The 21,434-nt window shown below is 39.5% G+C and overlaps 1 protein-coding gene and 2 non-coding genes across 3 annotated transcripts; all 3 read right to left on the bottom strand.

Annotated features, from left to right (window-relative positions):
- Positions 1–12,077: 12,077 nt before the first annotated feature.
- Positions 12,078–17,684, bottom strand: LOC116246029 (cyclic nucleotide-gated ion channel 4). Its single transcript, XM_031617706.2, is given in 8 exon segments — positions 12,078–12,740; positions 13,238–13,324; positions 13,420–13,656; positions 13,826–13,934; positions 14,028–14,338; positions 15,052–15,252; positions 16,908–17,029; positions 17,032–17,684. Coding segments are annotated over 8 exon segments (1,920 nt in total). The 5' UTR covers positions 17,369–17,684; the 3' UTR covers positions 12,078–12,224.
- A 3,186-nt stretch (positions 17,685–20,870) lies between these two features.
- Positions 20,871–20,963, bottom strand: LOC116246520 (small nucleolar RNA Z223). Its single transcript, XR_004170705.1, has one exon. It is a non-coding gene; the product is annotated as a small nucleolar RNA Z223 (small nucleolar RNA).
- Positions 20,964–21,222: 259 nt separating this feature from the next.
- Positions 21,223–21,302, bottom strand: LOC116246546 (small nucleolar RNA U36a). Its single transcript, XR_004170730.1, has one exon. It is a non-coding gene; the product is annotated as a small nucleolar RNA U36a (small nucleolar RNA).
- Between the last annotated feature and the right edge of the window lie 132 nt (positions 21,303–21,434).

Here is a 21,434-nt window from a genome sequence, read left to right as displayed (position 1 = left end):
AAATATTCCAGTCTTTGCGTTTGCATGCGTCAATAGAATCGTAGCGTATATAACGGAAAAATAAAAGAAAGCCTTAAACAGCCTCTCCAGATAACTGTCTCGGGGAAACCGGACCTTCATGGTTTCAACACCAAATTATATCGGAGTTAATAAAATACCCCTTAATATATTACATCTAGTTTAAGCATATTCATACTTACATCATGACTCAAACCAATCGGTTAAAATCTAGTGTTTAAAGATGGTTTTGCTTGGGCGTTCAACTTTTAATCTGATGCTCTCGCTTGCTAAGGTACAAATAATTGGGGCGGCAATAAAACATCGCATATGCTATTAGTAGTATTCATTGGCTTAGCTTGGATCATCGTCATCTTCACCATGGCCATGGATGGCGTGGGGTACGTTCTCGTTACTTCCGTTTTCACCAATCATTTTGATAGACGGCCTACCGAGGTCATTGTCGCCGTACCATCTTTTACATCATTTGTCGTGACATTTTGTTATCTTAATAATGCTTCCATTGCTGCTTTGGATGAATATTTTCCTAATCGACATGCTTTAAAACCACAGTAATCAAGTCTATTAAATTGAAGCTCTCAGACGGTTCTGAACCGGAACAGAACTCTAGCCGGAGAAGGGCAGGCAACGGCTCGGTAATGGCAGTTTAGTTGGTCGCAGTTGGAAGTCTGGGGTTTCTGGTAATTCGCCGTCCCAAACAACCACGAGGATCGAGGAAGGCCACGAGGGAAGCTTTGGGCCTCGATCTTCACCAAAAACTTCTGTCATTTATTATTTTATTAGATGGTTTTATTTTTCGATGTAATATATAATAAGGCCCCGTAAGAGATCGAAAATAAAAAGGTAAAAAAACAGTAAGATATTATGTCACAATGAACAAAGCCGATGATTAATTTCTCCAGATTCTTTTTTCCTCCTTTTTAACCGCAGGTTAAAGTTCGGTGAGCGTTTCTCTTATCCGTCCCTACACGGAACAAAAAAATCATTTCAACGCAAAAAAAAAAAAAAAAAAATATAGAGAGCAATCATTGCATACGATTTACCCCCAAGCGATCGCTCGCCGAGCACCGTCCGATCGTTATATGCACGGCTCCGATGGGTCAGGAAAACCTGATGCGCATTCCCGTTGACGAGCGCATTTTATTGGTTTTCTCATGATTCGACGGTTCAGATGATGGCAGGCGGCGCCTTTGAATCGACGGTTCAGATGATGGCTCTTAGGAACTTATATGGGGGATCTCCCCATTTATTGATTTCTTTTTTTAATAATGCTCCACGTTCTAAGGAGGCAGGCTTTGGGGACTCGGTATCGGCGAGTCATGGGCGAACGGGTGAATCGGAGATGGCCGATCCATGAGTTTGGATTGGATATAAGTTAATGTTTGGACTGGATAAGAGGATGAGTCAGAAGACTGTAAGTCGCTGGACGGGAATAATTGGTGGGTACCTACGGCTACTTTGATTTGAACTGGATTTGTTTGCATCTTCGGTTAGAACCCGGTTCGAGTTACCAGATCTGGATTCAATCGCTCTCTGGGACCGTGGCAATAATTGGTGGGACCATACTTTTCCTGTATAACAGGATGAGTCAATTCTAGAATGGACCATCCTTGTCACTTGCGATTGACTCAAGTCCAGGTCCAATTCCGTTTTGCCTAAGTCTCTTAATCGAGCATGGTCCGTCCCATATCCACGGATATGGACATATGGGGGCACCGAGTTCCGTTGCAATCAGGTCCAAATCAATATGACTAAGGTAGTGGAGAATCCAAAGTGATCGGATCTAGATGGTAACCCGATCTCCTGCCAGCCAGATCCATTCCAGAAAACATTCACCCGTATTAACATATTTGAACCATTCATATTCAAATACGATACACAAGATCTGAATGTGGATCCAAGCCTGTTTGTTTCATCAAGCATGGTTATGTTTTAAGAGAACTGCAAAGAACACTCGTATTTCCATTAACAATATTCTTCTAAACAACCCCAAGGGGGCGTTTGATTACTCGAGATTTGAAATCCATGGATTTGATGTGGATCTAATATGGCATACTTTTGCTGAAGTGACAAAATATACATGGAAAAAATGTATAGTTTATCAAACCAAGGATCTTACATCAGACCTAAGGTTTATAATTAAGATCGTTATTTTACGTCTTTGCATTGGGAAACTGTCGGATCTTAAATTTGAAGATCTCAAATCCGTAGAGGCAATTAAACGCATACTAATGGGTCTCAAAATTAGTTGAGATGCACTATGTGAAGTTCTATGCCATTGAAAGCCACAAGCTGCTTCATTAGGAAAAGAAAATCTGAACTAATCACTCTTTACATTCACTAAAGAAATCATTCCCATAGAATCTACTCCTTAAAGGGAGATTTATCTGCTACCCAAGTTGGAACCAAATTTTGTCTTTAGCTTAGAGCCACAAAAATAGAACAACTTTTCTTTTTTCTTTTTTTTTCATTTTTGAGTTTGTTTTCCAGGTTCTATTTTTATCATTCTCAATGTCACCTTATGTGGTGCTACATCATTGTCAAAAAGTTGGCAGCCAAAGCAAAAGAGACTGGACATTTCAATTATAGTGCAGGAAAAAAATCGACTACTACTTTATACTGTTGATTTTACTTGTGAGTTTTGAACTGGTATTGCGTGTTTGTTATTCGAAGTTTTTGACCACTTGAAAAGTTCATTGAGGAGACAAAGTAGCCTTTGAGGGAAGAAGAAAAGTACAAGTTACAAGTGCTATTGTACCAAATCCAGCATTCCAACCCCATGGAAAAATGAACTTACCTACAATTGTATTAGGTAAGTTAGGCAACTATAAATATTTTACTTGTAAAGGATCTAATCTGCCCATAAACGCAATGGGGAAAAGATAAGAAACATGAATCGCTTTTACAGGTTTATGTCCTTGTGCTAGTTTTATCTTTGTTTTATATAACAACACTGTATGTGCCCCCTTTAACATAATAATTCAGTGGAATTTTCACAAAAACTTAAGACCACCATTTCAAAAGATTGTAAAAGATAATGACCTAGCTTTTTTCAAGATGATTTCGTATGTGCATCTGTTGATGACGGTGATGGGATTTGGTGATGACCATGGTGATGATAGAGGTTAGACCTCTATATATATATATATATATATATATATATATATATATAGACCGCTTACAAAGTCAACAGTAGAAGAAGAGCAGAAACATCTTTACTTTTTCGAAAGCTTTTACGCGTATTGAATGTGACAAATATATTTATAGCACCGCAGGCTTGAAGCCATTGAAGGGGTCAACATCCGAAAGATCTTTATGTTGGGGGCTATCATCACTTAAATCAGCAACGTGAGTAACGATTGGACGAGGGGATGAAATTTTTGGCGAGGTGGGTCCCACACGGAAATAGTCTTCGGACGGTATATTAATATAATCCCTTTTGGTAATCAAGCATTTGGACTTGCACTAATCCTAGCTTAGGCGACGACTGGTGGAGAACATCTCAGCCCGCCCTCACAAAGTCTCTGCCCGGCCCACACCTGGTTAGGTTGATCTGATTCTGACTTAACCATTAGTTTAAGCTTAAATCAATTTAGTTTAATCGGCGGCGCACTTCCTCCTTTACTAGAAGGCGAAATCCGTCGGAAGACTTTATGATTAGTTAAAAAGTAACATGGTTATGAGCTTTAATTGATGTTTATGAAAGAGAATTAAGAGAACACCACTTTTTCCTTTTATATAGGCAAGCTAGGGTTAGGCAGACCAAATTAACTGAATTTAACAATGAGAGATGGTGATTCATATAGCTGTATAAACCTAAAATGTGGCTCAAGCTCACGAAATAATCAGATGATCCCAATTTAAGTCTCAAAGAGCGTGCCCAAGTTCACGAATTCTTTCACAAGATTTCATGAGATTGTTCACATCTCACACGATTCTAAACTGGAGAGTTGTCGTGTCAAACGGCAAACTGAGCTCATAATCCACGATGGGCATGGCAAAAATTTCAAAAAGGGCACACGTTTTGACAAAAGAAAAAGCCTTAGAATAAGATCCTAATGCGAATCAATCAATAAGAGTAAGAAAAAAGAGGAGTCAATAAAAACTGCCATAAAAAAGAAAAAAAAGTAGGAGATATCTAACGAATTTTACTCATTCTTAACGTGTGAAGCAGGTGATTTTGAGAATTCTCGAAAAGAATCTTTGGCGTCTAGAAATAAGGGGCAAGTGATCCGTCCCTTTCACGAAACCCAGTTTTTTGCCTTTGTGGCCCGACGTGCTCTAGGGACCCAAGATTCATCACTCAATTATACATACGCTCCACTAGCGCGTGGCCCCATTCTCAACCATATTGGTGAAATTTAATTGGTCATGTTTGATATCTCAACGACCTGAATCTGTTTAATCTAATTGTGCGAGCATTTCATAGAGGGCGTTTGGCCGTAGTATTAGAAAAAAAGGACATGTTTGAATAACACTATGCTTTTGTTTTGGAAAACATATCGCGATTGTATTTTTTGTTTTATTGTTGAATTTATGAACAACCATTCATGTTCTTCCCTTATTAATATCTTTCAAAGGATGTATTTTAGAAACATGTGTTGTGTTCCATGAACAACATGTTCTTAGCAAACGTTCTCATGTCCTTTAGTTTGGTCATAAACATCTTTGCCGATCAAACGACTACCTAATCGATACGGTTTGGCAGTTGGGTACATAATTGTCCCATTCCCATTCTCGGTAGGCTTTGTCACGTTCCGAGTCAACAGCCCAGACCGACTCAACCCAAACCAAACGGAGTCGTTAAACCCGATACGAATGAGGCAGGTTTACCGAGTCGGTTTCTGCTGGGCCCACCGGTTCGCCAGTTCATCCGAGACCAAGGCCATGTGAAGGGGGACGCGAGTGCCGGACCTACATTGATTGCCTGTGCTGCCCTCAAGCCGATAGCGACAAATCGTTTTACGCGAAGCCCCAAAATTTATCCGAATATTCCCTCTAGATACTTGATTTTAATACAGTTTCATGATCAATTTGAAATTTTTGGAAAAGCCGAAATCTTATTGGCCCAAGAAACGTATCAGACGCTTAATTGCAATTACGAAAACTAATATCGTGTTTAATCAGTGTAAACGGGTCCCCCCGTGGCCAGAATCTCACGTGGGTTTACGTAGGATGTCAGCTTTTCTAATTAAAAAAATAAAAGTAAAAAAACCACTAAGTAAACTTAGTTTACTAAAACAAGGCACGATAACTACTTCTTTTCTCATCTCCACTTCTTGTGCGAATTTAAAATATTTCCCAAATTCTATATTTTTACTTTGTCCCTCTTCCCGTCATGTACATATACATTTTATAATTCATATGAATGACTGGAAGATTAGAATTTCAAACGTATACTCCATCAGTCTGGTATTCATGGTTGAGCTTTTGGACCAATGAAGTACAAAATAGTGCCAGCACCAATGAAAGGATAGATTTCTCTCTCTCTCTCTCTCTCTCTCTCTCTCATTTTTTTTTTAAAAAAAAAATAAAGATATGAGAGGAAAGAGGTCCCAGAGGAAGCGCCGGCCCTCCTTATGGTCGGTCAATCACATGTATTTGAGACATTTATTATTGTCACTGTAGATAACGATAAGAGCAAGAGAACAAATGGTTGCATCTGTCTGTGAGATACTTTTTCCGAGTGCCTGACTCCACATTTATGGCCAACAAGGATTTGGGTTGTTAGTTTTTACCACTGCCAATTTTTTTTTTTTTTCTCCCAATCTATTCACAGATTATTAGTATCTTACAAATTTTTTCTTTTCTCAAAGATTTTGGTTTATATATTACCGTCTTTAGAAGAAAAACACAAAGAAACCAAAGTTTCTAAGCTTATGGAAAAGTGTTTTCTTAGCCGTATATCGGCACTTTGAAAAAATTAGCGCCAGGATTTTGTCAATTTCCCCTTTTAGTTCACTGCGCGTTGAAATAATGGGTCGGTGGGCCCCACTAAATAGCTTCAAATATTTGTCCATTGCGGACGCGTGCCATGAAGGTATTGGTTGTATGTGGTGTTCCTGTAAGAGCTAAAAGCCAACGCCTTTTATTTTATTTTATTTTAATTTTTTTAAACTTTTGGGTACGGGATGGGAACCGATGCCAAAGATAAAGATGTTGATTGTGCAAACAGGCACCATGGGTAGCTTCTCTTTCTATTCTCTAGAGAGAGAAGAATGAGATGAATTTGTACTGAAAAAGAAAAATGTATAATAGAGAATATATAATTTAATTTGAATCTGTACCTTTCTTTTCTTTTACTCTTGGATCAAGTAATTTAAAGGGAAGTAGAAAATTAAATTCTCTCTTACAAAGGTTCAGTGCAATAATGGGGCGTCCTAATCTTTTTTATTAAGAACTTGGGGAGATTTCAAATATAGTAACCCATAACAAACCATGCTTGTATGGCATAAACCATAAGGTCCACATTTTAATGAGGAGGACAGAAGCGAACCGGTTCTTGGGTCCACAAATTTATCTCCAGAGAAGACGATGGGCATTTTGGTCAACCAGGCGCCAGATTGGAGCTTCACTGAATCTTCTGCCCTTTTCTATGAATCTAGTGAACTGGCTTTACAGATGGAATGGCACAAGTACATATGAGGGATAGCTAGCTCTCCCCTTTAAAATAATAACTGAAAAGGAATGATGAATCCAGCAAGGGGAAGGATGCAGCTACCATCCATGGCGATGGCGCTGCTCCCAGATCTGATAAGATCAACAGCGCAGCACAGAGGGAACCCCAAAAAATCTGAGTGGCGAATGTCATTGCTGGCACTTCTGCCGCAACAGGCAAAAGGGTGTCTTCCAAGCTCAGAAATAATTTTTGGTTGAAGAATCTGTCATGTCCATTCAATATACTTGAGGAGTTACCGGGCCCGAGCCAGAAGTTTCTTTTTAGTGGGACAGAACTACTATATCTTCTTAAGTTTTTGTCGAATTATATGGTTCAGACGAAACAAAAGTTTTATAACAAAAACTGTTTCATGAATCTGTTGTAAAACTAAAAATTGAGGCAGCTTCATGAAATAAATACCATGTTGTAATGTTTCATGAATCTGTTGTCATTGCTAATCTTTAGAGCAGATACATGTACCAGTTAAATACCAGAAACCAGTGATCGAGCACTTTTCTTCCACAAAAACATTCTTCTGTGCTGTTATTGAGGAGAAGGGTACTCTTAACTATTACAACAGTATCACATCTCTCGTCTAGTAACTACTAGACAAAGTAAAACTGCCGAAGAAAAAATATTACCTCTAGAGTGTATTCTGTCTGTCGTCTAGCTAGTTGCAAAGGGGGAGCGAAGAGTTTTTGAATGAGAGATGCTACTTCAAAAAATTTTAGACCCTTTCGAATATATAATATAAGGTCGACTAATGGGAACAATATATAAAAAAGCAAATTATGTGCATCAATATGTAAGTAAATAAAACTTAAAGGACCATGTGGGCAACTGCCACCTCAAGCCCATATGTCACTCAGATACAGGCTCGTAGGAGCACATTTACTTTCTACTTTCCTAGAAGACCGGTTTCACATATATGCATGCATGTATGCACGCACACACATGCATATTAAATGGGCTCGGATACAAATGAATTTAATTAGCAGAGTCCCCACTTGATCCACAACTTGTTACACATAAGGCTGATGATTGACACATTATTTTGCGCGGGGTGCCCCATCTGTAAGAAAAAGAACGAAACTTTCCTTAGATCTATCATGAAATCAAAAGCAAGAACTACTTGGTTTCGAGAGAGTGCAGATCAACTTTTCTGAACAGGCTGGACGCTTATGAGTATGCCAATCATCCCTTTTTATCTTCCCCGGGAAGAAGATCCACCATCTTCAAGCAACCTGTTCTATTTCCCATGTCTTTCTTATTATCCAGTGCTACCAAATTGGTTCGACCAGCTTTTTAAAATTTCAAACTATTTCATACCGAGTAGCAGGCTGGCTGTAGGCCCTCATATAGGTAGTCATTGGTTGGATTCTCCCAGATCTCCTCAGCTACAAGTTGAAACTATGTAGAATACAACTTCACATGAAAATAAGTACTCAAAGGGATCTTGTTAAGTTACTCCCAAGAAGTTTTAACTCGAAGTTAAATTCCTTTCAAACTCATTAGTTTTAGTTTGACGCATGCTGTAGGAAACCAAGGCAAATGCCTGTTATCTAACAGAAACAATCACAATGATAGAAATAACAGAATTAAATGTGAAAGGTTATAAAGAAGGCGTCAATAATCTGCAGAGACAGAAATAGCACACAACCTTATAAATTGCTTCTACACACCCCATGCATGAACAACTCTGTAACATGGAGTAGTACTCAAGTTGCAATTAGGTTGTCGCTATCGATTGACTAAATAATATATATATACACACACACACACACACACACACAAACACACGAGAGATTGGAGACGCACGCACACACATGTACAACTTGGTTTTGAAATTCACAAGTTATTATATAATATGTGTTTTTAATCAAGAAACCTCCAAGATCTACAACCAATGGTAGTTGGCGATATATTCTCTAGTTAGCAGTATCTTTGAACCGCTTATAAAACCCTGCCTCTTGATCAAATTGTGTGCCTTCGAGACACTTTTCTACCATAAACTACACTGCGTCGAATCAAGTTCTTCCATTATAAAACCTAATTTCCGTATTACAAGATTTTTTATGCACTGTGAGCTGTTGTTTCAATGGCATCGTAGGTCATTCCGAGATACGAAAATATCATTACTAAAAACATGCTCCTTAATAAATCTCAATATATAGCTGTTTGATCATTATTGCCCGAATATCCTTCCCTTGCTCTGCGAACGTGCACACATTATAGATATATATACATATATATATAAAGAGAGAGAGAGAGAGAGAGAGGCACACGTACACATGGCGGTTGGCGGTGGTGCATTGGAAAAAGAAAAGAATAGTAACACGGCCATCTCGGAAGGAGCACGCAAAATCTTCATGGGGCATGTAGAAGAAGCGTGAGATCCGGTCAACCATATCCATGTTCATGTGGCAGCACATGAGGAACATGGATCATGAAGCCAATAATTTAAACCCAAGTTCAAACAAGTATTCGATGTGGTCAATGATATGATGAGCCACCACAGTTTGATCCAGACATCTTATAAAGTAGGCAAAATTCTTACAACTTATTAGGCAAACCCTTGAGAAATTGCCAGAGATGAAGCCACTTTCTTCTAATGATAAGACTTTGAATAAGCATCTATACTTTGGCTTTGTTTTGCTTCCCTAAAAAGCGTAACTTAACGCTTTCGGGGAAAAGAAAATCATAAGCAGATTTTGTTATTCTAATATGCTTTGATTAAAGCCTTGATAGGGACTGATCTAATCGCCAACGATCGCACACGTCTGTCTTTTTAACTTTTAGCTACATGCAAGACGTGGCTGTCTTTTAAGATCTCATAAAATCTGTATATTCGACAATAGAAATCAAAGATTTCGAAAATCTGAAGATCGATTGAACTTTTAGAAATTTAAACTGTGAATTCTCAATCTTATTCTGTCTTTTTCCTTTAGCAGGCAAATGAAAGGACTCCAGCAAATTAAAGAGTCACTAGGGGTGGTTTTCCATCTGTACATGTGTGATGATCTAGTTCCATCATTTTAAGATTCGTAACGTTCATCTGATGGAAAATTTTGAAATTCGAAAAATTTGAGATTGTGGAACTGAGGCACCAATTATGACCAATTGGCAGAAGAAAGCAATAGTTTTTTAGGATTCTTCCAACAAGCATATCACGTGAAAACTCAAGTTGTTTCAGATTATTTTTTCTTGCTTTGAGAATTGAGGAGATCAAGACCGCGCCCTGGTCAATCACATGATCCGTTTTTTCTAGCTTTCATTTGTTACCTATCGTTTGACTCTACTAAATTAATTGTTTTCTTAATCTTTGAATCTTAAACAAAGATTAATGAAGCGAATCATGGATGAACTGAATCCGAAGGCAGATCAAGACAGCTTGGTTCCGAACAGATCGCTTGCTTATGCTTTAGATCATGATTAGGCGCCTTTCTGAAATCATGATTCTTGTAGTTTAATTTCAAGCCATGAATTCGTGACACGCATGTTGTGACTAGACATCTGTCTTTATTCTTCTTGTGATGTAGCTTCAAAATAAATATTCAATTTTGTGTCATCAAATAAATAGTCTAAAAAGTGATATTGGCCTACTTTTCAAAAACATTGAGAGTTCATCACACGTGCCCTACTGTTACCACTTTGTATCTTAATAGATGTTTTCAATATTCTGCATGGAATTTCACTGAGGTTTGGAAAGATACCTCAATTTCACAGAGGTATTTGAGATATTTTTAATATCAATATACAAAAGATAGTAGTTCAATTTATTCAGGGCTTTTTCTTTTTAAATTTTTAAACAACAATTTTGGGTGAGGAGGAGTAGTATTTCATACTACTGCATGGCTAGAACTAAAGCTCCCAACCTTTCATTTCCACATGATATGTACCAAGCATGTTTTTGGTGCATAGGAATGATGTCTTCACTATATTTTAACTTGCATATTGGTATTTCATTCCCCCTTTTTTTTGAAGCACGAAAAGCTAATGCCAACCACCTGCCATTCTTTGTTTCGTCTATTGTGTGAACCCCATCAGAGATAAATTTTAAAAGAACAATTACTAAATCTTAATCAAGTAATATATCATATACAATGTAACCAGGTCCGTTCCACTCAGTATGAGTCATAATCAGGAATCCATATGGTGGCTTCTGATCTATATGTCGAGACCCATGTCTAACTTGAACCGTTTGAATGAGGGGAAAGGACAGGACCGCCCGTCGAAAGCACCAAATTATTATAACCTGTCAAGTCAGTCCACTAAGAATGTAGGGATCCAACGCACAACTACCCCCACATTTTGAAAATCAAATTAGTTTTTGACCAAGGAGCCAAACAAATAGCACCAATTTCAGCATTGGGGAAAGCTAATCCAACAGATTGATTGCAAAGATATACCTTAAACCTGTTTCTCGTGTATTCTTTTTCGAACTTTTAAGAAGTTCAAGTCACAAACTTCTCCAGGCAATCCAAAAAATCAGCGTTTTTCATCTATATAAAAAGAAAAAAAAGACTTTATATTGGTTCTGCTAAACTCGTTGAATTGGTACTTCTACATCTTCTGAAAAGCCATATAATATAATTCATGCATCGTTATGGATGGTCCAAAGGATAAGTGCTTTCTTACAGCATTATTGCACAACTATTTTGTACCTAAAATAGTGTTCAATAGTGCCCCCTTTTTATAGTGCAAGGAGGACTTTGGAAGCGTATGCACAACTTATCTCTTATCTCAATGTACTTTGGGACCCCCAGAGCCGAGAAACTAAACATCGTTGCTAGTGAATGACTCGCGACCATAAAATGTTGAATGACATCATCCTATAGCACTTGAAAACAAGCTACATAATGTTGGACATAGCTATCAAATCATAAGAGTAATTTGATTTCATGAGTTGGAGCAAATTAATATTAACAAGTTGGATAGTTATTGAGCACCATCATAATCAACGTATCTCAATTTTGAATCCCATAGGCACTAGTCCCTTAATTGCCTTAAAAAACCATGTCATTTGTTGAGTCGAGCAACATGAAAACTCGAGCTCAGCTTTCTCGTTGTACATCCCTATCACCAACTAGGTCAGATGATTTAGAAACAGTCATTAAACTCTCGGCTTAGATTGTCAGTCAAATCAATGAATTTGGTTCACAAGAAGATGCACATAAACTTGCCTAAGAATGATGAAATTTATTTGAAAATGTTCCTACATATCGTTATTGGTTTCTTTCTTTTATGATTTCTTACATGGTAAAAAAAAGATCTGCCCAACACGCTACAGATAAGGATCTAAACATAAACACATGGGCACTGACGAGAGTAAGAAGTTGGGGAGCGATTAAGATCCAAGCATGTGGAACTCACCGTGATCCAACAGAAGGAACCCTGATCAGAACTTCAACACATGGAGGCTGGAACCTTCATATGTATGAGATGATTATAAAACTAACAATATTAGAGAAGTGGTTTGAATCCTTATGAGATCTAGATCAAGGCAAAAAACGGATCTGGAAACTTGGAGATCGGATCCAAATTCAAACTAGAAACTGAAATCTTCCTGATCAGGCTTTGGAGATGTCAGCATAGCAGTGTAGAGCCTGAGTCTGTCCTCCTTTAGAGAAGATGATCTTGACAAGGGCCTGCGCGGCCGGATGAACGAGAGCGACGTCAACGTCAGTCGGTGCCGGTACCGGCGCCATGCGAGCTGTATGGCAACAGCTGCCCATGTCCTCCAGCCAGGGGAGTAGTACCTGGTGCTCCTCCTCACCTTCTCATTCATGAAGTTGTAGCGGAAGTGCTGGGTCACGTACTTCAGATCCGCGGCCTCTAGCCCGAACGCCTCCGTCGTCTCTAGGCTCACCAGCGTAAAAGAAGATGGCGGAAGACGTTCGACGAAAGGGCGGCGCAGACACCAAGACAGAAGTTCGTCCCCGCTGAAATTCCCCGGCCCAAGCATGCAGCAGCTCTTCACGCCATCCCTAAGCACTTGGGTACTCTGCAGGTGGCCTCTTAGCACGAACAACATTCTTTCCACTGGTTCTCCTTCCTTCGTTATCTGTGTAATTAATACTCGTTTCCTTAGCCAAATAACTTTACTAATTCTGAACTTTTATAACAGTTGATGTGAAGCATGATTGAAGAGGGCAACATTAATTTTGAAATTATCAATTATTTTACCACATTATTTTCAAAGGTCAGTAAGGTATCGAGAAACAGAAAGCCATAATCTTCGAAAGATCACCTGCATGTTGTTAACCATCTAATTTCAACAGTGGAGCCAAAAATCATTCTCGTTTACCTATTATATATTCCTATTTTCATGCTTTTATTTTACAAATATTTGTTAGGTTTTATAAATGATGATGTAAAATCTACCAATAGAACATACCAAACATTTGGAAAAATTCTATAAAGAGGATCTATCTATTGCATCAATTTTCTTCAACAAGAGCTCCCCAAGAACGGATACCGTGACCACGTCAAGAATTCCAAGATTCTTCTTACTAATGGGGTGTTTGGAGAGATGGATTGAATGGATTTTTAAGATCTTACTGGTTCTCCCTTTGGGATGATAATCGATTTGACCCGGTCACAGATGTGTTCCAGAACAAGATCGTCCATGTGTTGGAAGAGAGGAACCTAATCGGATAATAAGACACAAGAATTTAGTAACTTAAAAAGGAAAAGAAAAATAAATTACGACAAGAGTGTCGACAGTGAGCGAGCGATCTTGCCTGCCTAACAAGGTCGAGGCATAGGTTGTACTTGATGTCCCGGCGCAGGCCTTCAGGCAGGTTCCTAATCATGTTGGATTCGTCGACCCCGCGCATCGCCGCCCATCTTTGGCGCTCGTACTGCCGGACCCTCTGCCGGAAGCCCTGAGGCAGCTGCCTCCGCTTCATCCACCACTCCAAGTTCCTCATCTTAAGCTGCATTTTCTGCTTCTTCGAAGTTGTGGCATGGAGGAATACCTTGACACATAGTAACCATCATACCTTTTAGAGCTTTGAAAGCATGCACATACACACCCCACGATATAGAAAGAGACTGAGCAAACCATTAATGGTGATTAAGTTTAAAATGAAACGTGTTGCTAAGAAAAATATGTGCATAATATGGGCATTATCTTTCTGTCATTACCTTGATGTTGCCAATCAGCATGGTCACCAATACCAAACCACTGGTCAAGATTATGATGTTGAAAACCACCTCTGACCATTCAGTAGTGCTCTCTAAGTTTCCGAACGTGCTAAAAAAGCAGAAGAAAAATGGCTGATCCATATTATCTAAGAAAACACACACACACACATGAAATTTGCATGAATATATGTCATAGCTGAACCTTAATGTCATTAGTCCCCAAAAGATGGGGAACAAAACCTTTTCAAGACGGTTTGTGCTAGTGACCAAGGGCACCACCCATTTGTAGGCTCCGTAGTTGAATTTATCACTGCTCGCCAGGCACACGTCACCAGCGGCTCTGTGTGCTGCCCATGCCATTCTCATGCCGCCCTTCACCACGTCAACGCCATAGTATATGGGCTCTTTACAACCCAACACCTTCAATCCACAGCCGTCCATTTCAAGGCACTGCTCTTTCAAGCACTTTGCAGCCCTCTGGATCCCTAACAGGTACCAACAAGCGCCTGAAGCCTACACACATTAAAAGATCATTAAGCTAAAATTCACATAATCGATGCTAGCTAGAAGGTGTGATACATTAGAAGCCGTCTAATCAGGTCACCTTAGAGATCTTTCACTGTTACAAGAACAAGAGACCTTTGCTTAGGTTGGACTGGAAAGGCTACTCGAATGCCAAAACCATGGTATGACGGAGATGACAACTCATATATTACATTGTATAAACACCATATGGTATGAATATGGAGAGGAAAGAGTAGTTAGAATGTACCAAAATGGGCATTGCCTACTTACACAGTGGAACGTGATACGGGAGAAACTCCAGGAACTGTTGCATGTGAAGATGTAAGGATCTGATCCAGTCTGTTTTATGTAGCCAAATTTAGCTGGTACTAGCTATATGTGGATAGGCACATGATCCTGGCTTTTTGAAGGCACAACAGATTAAATAATTGGTTTCACCCAGTACTGTTTGATGTTGATATTGCATACCGATGGATCAGATTCGCGCATCAGATGATTTCCATGTTTGGGAATCCAGAATCCCATCTCACATTGGGATTTGTCAAAATTATTTGTCTATAACAAAGTTTTCTATACAGTGATATGCAGGTACATCCTCCTATCAGTAAGACAGAAAAAACTGAATGCATGAATTCGCAGGTAATAGGAACGCTGCACATTGGAGTGAAGATGAAAGAGCCTGTGTTCAATCTCTTACTTACATGAGCTGCAACAAAGTATGCCATCATGTTAAGCGCAAAGCCCCACCAGATGGTCCCAAAGACATTCATTCGCCGGAGGAGCGAAGTGGCATGGTAGAGCTTCGGCAGGTACTGGAAGAGGAAGGTCACCAGAAATACGGTCATCACCCATGTCGTCTTCCCATTGGCGATCAGAATTGGGGCCACAACCCACACCACAAGCTGACATATACAATTACCAATTCAGTACGTTAATTACATAAACTAGAGTGTTTGATTGCTCCAGATCTGATATTCTCAGGATCTGGGCACCGTAGATTTAAGATTGGACCTCCTAGGAACCTCCAATCTTAAATACGACATTTTCTCAATGGAAAGAAGTAAATAAAAATCTTAAGCATGGACCTTAGCTCTGAAGTAAGACATGGATTTTTCCGTGGATTTTTCATCATATCAGCAAACCATACCAAGTATACCACATCAGATCCATGGATTGAACTCTTAGGAATCCAAGCCAAGAAAGCATGTTTAAAATCAGTTAACAGCATAATCTTTGCCACTTAGCTTTCATATGAACAAGTAATGCTGGAAGACTACGTGAAGCAATTCAAAGTAACTGGATTTTTGTGTTTAGATGGCAAGGCGCACAGTAGGTCTTGGAGATCAGTCCCGCCTAGTTGTGGCCAGTTGGTCAGGATAAAATTGCATGAATGAAACTTACTCTTTTCCGAGACCAATGTTTGAGTTACAAAGCAAAAGTCCTTGGGTTTTAACTTTTAGACCTCAGATCTTGTACTTACAAATACAAGAACTTACGCAAATGATTAAAACTCATAAATATCGAATAACTACGATATATAGCTACCACAATCCCCATCAACTTCATTGAATTGCTGTTAATTGTGTGGGATAAGCCCTACCTACCACAGTCATCTTGGCTAACTGTCAGCACCTGAAGAAGACATACTGGTAGATAACTATGCACATTACAGATAAAATGAAAACGATTAAGTCATGCCATATGTGGCACGACGCATGAAATTACATAACCATGACACGTGCAGTGCAAGATTACCTAAGCACAAGGACAAATGAACTGATCTCCCACGCCAGGGTCCTCATGGAGGAGCATGCCCATATCCATCCATCTGTATTATGACAGCATCGTTCTCGTCGCTCATCACCACCATCATCATTATCAATGTGCTTTCACAAATAGCATTTGCAAGCTTCATAATCTCTATATATTTTTGAAATATGTTTAGTGTTGTGATTTCTCAATTAATAACTGAAGCTTTTCCCCATGATTATTAAATGTTTAAATAATTCGATATTTAGTAATTCAGTAGCATCATATTGTGTCGGTTTGCAGGCACAGCTGTCTTTGTGTGCGTGTATTGAAGGGTAGTGTAGGCACATGCACACATGCCAAACTAGATCATGTGGAGGTTGCCTACCTTTTAGGTTGGATGATAAAGCTCTAGCTGCTTTTCCATCGTCCAGTTTACCACTACATCCAAACGAGGGCGAAGATAAGACTGCAATAATTTGGAAAATTTTGGCTTTTCTTACAGATAAAACAACATGAGAAAATGTTCAACATATATATGTATATATCAACGATCATTACAGACCGGCAAGCATGATAATGACATAAAAGTTTGTAAGATCATCTATTAACAAGTTGATATCGTTTAAGTCTATATTACTAAAGTAATTAATTGCCGCAAGATCAGCTGCCGACAGCAACTTGAATGCAATTCTTGTTATTCCTAGGTTACAGTATCTATGACCATTAGATACATCCCACCATACGGATTCATGCAATGTTGTGAGTGAGTGTGTGGCAGAAACAGAGAGAGAGCTGGCTTACTTACATGAGGCAGAGGGAGGATGACAAATGCATCCAAGAGGAAGCCTTTCTTGGATTTGAGGTAATGCAGCGCGACTTTACGGGGGTGACTCTGCAGCCGCCCCCTCCGCCCATCGCCACCAGCGAGGGCTTGGGAACATACGCCAACCTTAGTTGCAGCCAGATGTGCCACAGGTGCACGAAATCCGCCATGCACCTCAGCGCCGTCACTGTCAGCGCAAGCCACCCGTCTATGTAGACGCAGTTGCACCGGCTGCTCACGGACAGGGTGTAGAAGAAGAGAGGGTCGACCGCCGAGCCAACGCCGCTGATTAGAAGGAAGACCCTGTTCCATTCCTGGATCAGCCTGCTCCTGGGGTCCAGAACTATCCCCTGGCTATGCTTCTGATCAGATGTTTGATCTCCATTATCATGTGAACTAGTCTGGCTGTCTTCTTCCTCTTCTCCTTCTTCAGTTTTGTCCATCTCCCTCGCTTTCTCTCTCTCTCTCTCTCTTCCCCCAAGCCCGGTTATGTAATAACAGAACTCCTCTACAACTTATAACAGTAAGAATCTCTCTCTCTCTCGCTCTCTCTCTCTCTCTCACACACACACACACACACATCTCACACCTAGAAATAATAGAGAATTTGGATGATGCTAAATATCGACGATAAGAATATCAACCTCATTAATCTCTTGCATATATACCACAGAAACTGATAATATCTTACAGATCGGGTGCTTGAAAAGATTAAAACACCTCCATTTTGAGCTTCCGATAAAATCCAAAGGCGAGTGTCAACACATGTTAGAAAGCTCCTTGTAAGCAAAAGAAAAAGTTGGACACCTTGTTCTATATACTTGACGTGGTCTCTTTTGAAGGAGGTCGAACACATGAGCACTCCCTCAGATAATACATGTATAGAGAGAAAGATAGAGAGATGTCAGGCGCCTGAGAGCGACGGATGCTTCCCTGCAGCTTCGTGATTTTTGTTGGGATGCACATCTATATATAGCACCAAGATAGTCATCGAAAGGTCATTTGCCGTCTCTTGTAATTTTCTGATCTTCTGCGTCTCGTAGGCAAGTGACAACATCTCCTTTCGGACTCGGCGGTACACGTCCTTTCCTGTGGCCCATCAACCGCTGTGATTGTATCGTTACGTTGCGTAGAAGTTGCTGTTTTCTGTCTACGGCCTCAACTGATTGCGCTCTGTAGACGTGATTTTGCAGATGAACGTGAGGCATAAATCAAGAATCAACATCAGTAATGTATAACAACTGCATGCTCTATAAAGCATGGTGTAACGGATTCAGCAGTGTATGTTCATTCTAGAAGAGTCGACCCACATAGAGCCTGATCTTGTGTATCTTTGCTAATATATAGCATGCTTTATAGAGCATGCGACGCTCCTAAACTAGACCTTACTGAGAGGGGAAGAGGAGCCATAAAAACTATTAATTGATATGGTCTTCTGTATGTCATCTGCCCTCAAAGGATATAGCTGGTCAGAACAAGGTACATGTGGATAGTGTTTGTGCGCTTTGATTTTAGTGGCTGCTAATTCTTGGGACCTTTAAAAGTGAGAGTGAACTCCGACGGATCTCAGGACCCAAAGGCACAGAGAGAATGAGAGAAGCTCAAATACCATCTGCCCGTAGAGTATGGGACCTCTTCCCAGCCACCTCTTTTCGGGAGACTAAAAGAAGTTACCTTCAAAGTTAACTTCGCATTTTGGTTTTAATTTTTACTTGCTTAAAAAGTTTGGTGGGGCGACTCAATCGCACATGCATATTTTTGCGTATACACTGAAAAGTTCGGGAGAGAGAATAGCAGAAACAAAGATTGCAGGATTGAAGTTGAATGAAAATGAACATGAAACCGCTCACATGCATCGCCCAATAAGTACGTTTTCGTACAGAAACAAGTCTCTCTCTCTCTCTCTCTCTCTCTCTCTCTCTCTCTCTCTCCTGCCAAATGTCGTCGTGTATATGGTCCAAGAAAGATCTGTGGCTATGGCTTGGACAGCAATTCGTGTTGGAAGGATCTTTGTAAACCAGTAGCACAAACCCGACAGGGAGAGAGACACCAACACAAACGAAACAGGGAAACCCGATGGTGGAAAGAGACAAGGAAGACAAACGGAATTCGTGACATCAACTAAGTTACTTTCTTTACCCATAAACACAAGCAGTCGAAGTGCCAAAAATCCTAACTAGCTTCAATCCTTTCATGGAACGCCAAAACTCCAAAGCCAGTTTATGCGTGTCTTGTAGACCACCAAAAAATAAAACGATTATCAGCAAACAGAGAAACCGATAATACTGCGGAGTCTATGAGTAGTTCAGGCTCGACTCCCAGGATTACGCCGATGAAGGATGGTGGTACAAGTCAAATATTTTTGGCCACGGCTGTCTAATTGCCTATTATCCAGTCATTCTAAAACTTCTTAGAAGCCCAGAAAGAAAAATCATACTAGAAAAATATGTTGAAAATTTAGTTCACGGCTTATATACAATTGGCCATTCATTGTAATATCAGATCAATTGAAGCGGTTTCATCGGTTTTGGCATTCCGTTAAATTGTATGATACAACGTTTCCACAGTGTCTAAATACCTTATTTGTATATTTTTGCTTCTACGAAAGGCAAAACCCTTTTTTAAAAAAAGGCGCAAGTTAATTCACTTTTCTCGTAGGTCTGTATATCTTTCTGTTTTGTTTACTCCAAATAATTTGGCACGGGCTAAGGTTAAATGATAAATTTTTACAGAACATACATTTCCTGCAGAAATTAACCAACAGATAGTATCGGAGCCTAGCACACGTTGGAAAGTCGTGTTTAATACGAACTTTTCACACGAAAAAGTTATTTACAATTATGAAAAGGTTTCTCCTCTTATGATAGGGAAGAAGAAAAGAAAATCACCATGAATAAATCTTTGTCATATTTTCAACTTCGTATATCATAAAATGGAAGGTAGACAAATAATGTATCTACACATCATGACAACCTGATAAAATAGGAGAGAACATAATGCCCAATCCAATCAGACTAATTCAATAAAGGTTTGGAACCATTACAGCTCAATATATTGAGATATCTTCATTGGCAATGAAATATGGATATTTATGCATATATATATATATATATATATATATATATATATATATATATATATATATGGAACAGATGAAACTTCAGCATAACATTAAAAAAACACGATACCCATTAAACCTAAATGAGTTTGACCATAACCATGAACCAGTTACAAGCATGTACCAGCACAAGAACCTACAGAGGTAGAAAACACAACCACCCAACTGACTAAATGGAGGATATAGAACAAGTACATGTTACAACTATAAATCTGCAAAAGGGGAAGGGTTACAGAAAACAAACGATATGATATGTCAAAGAAATGGCATATGGATCCAAGCTTTACCACAGGAAGCAGTGGCTACTACAAGTTGGTTCTCCTTGTTAACAAGGTCTTGGAACCACTGAACCTCAAAAGTGGATCAATCATCACCAGCCGCTTTCCTCTTCTCAGACCAACGTATACATGACAACCATAAACAAATTTCATATCCAACATAAGATTTCATAGGAGCACAATCCCAAGGAGGGAGAGAGGAATCTTCGAGGCATCTATCAGTAACACGAAGACAAACCAAAAAGAAACATGGAGCGTTGATCTTGCAGGTCACCCAACAAAATCAAAAGCTTGCCAGACTTATACTCAGGGACCTGGAAGCATGCAGAGACAGAAAACAAACAAAGACTACGTCATCAACAGAAAACCCAAGCAGAATGAAGTGATAAGAAGACTGATGAGTCAATGCAATTGCCCTTCTAAATTTTCACGGTCCACTAAGCAGCGATTAAACTTGGTTAAAATTGCATGGATATAAGAGAGTAAACTTAAAAAACAGTATATGATTTTTTGGATCCAAACAAAAGCAGCCGAATGAATTTAAACTGCATGTGTCTCAAATTTGTTGATCAGCTCATCGATCATGAATTTTCTGAAGCAGAAATGGCATAAGGAGCTGCCAAATTATCTTGACTGACGAAAGCAAATGTCAGTAAGTCACTCGCACAAATAACACTTGATGTGGTAAAACACGCAACTAAGATGCCTGACACTGGCAGAGCAGGAGATTTTTCAGCATTGCTAGGGCAAAAAGAGGAACCAATGGCAATACCATGTAAACATAACCAAATGGATCGACAAACTCAACTGAACATAACAAAATATCTACCAACAGGAGTTAAGACGAACTGCCTCCAAATAAACGTCGAAGGCGGAAAAGGCATAACATTGGTGTACAAGTAGGCTCATATTCAGAAATTCAACCATTAGTATGCTTCACACTTTGCACTCAGAAGCGCGGCTAAGTTCAGATCATTGCCAACTGCACCTATACGGCCGCACAAAAGGGATCGACATAGGAAAATCAAAACGGCTGTTGATGCAGCTTTGGCATGGTTCAGGCTTTCAGCCATGGTAGATGAGGTACAAGATCAGCTGAACCGCGAAACTTCG

Source organism: Nymphaea colorata, chromosome 1 (assembly GCF_008831285.2).
Source record: "Nymphaea colorata isolate Beijing-Zhang1983 chromosome 1, ASM883128v2, whole genome shotgun sequence".
Taxonomy (NCBI): Eukaryota; Viridiplantae; Streptophyta; class Magnoliopsida; order Nymphaeales; family Nymphaeaceae; genus Nymphaea; species Nymphaea colorata.
The sequence above is the reverse complement of the archived record's forward strand: the minus strand, read 5'-3'. Positions and strand labels throughout refer to the sequence as shown.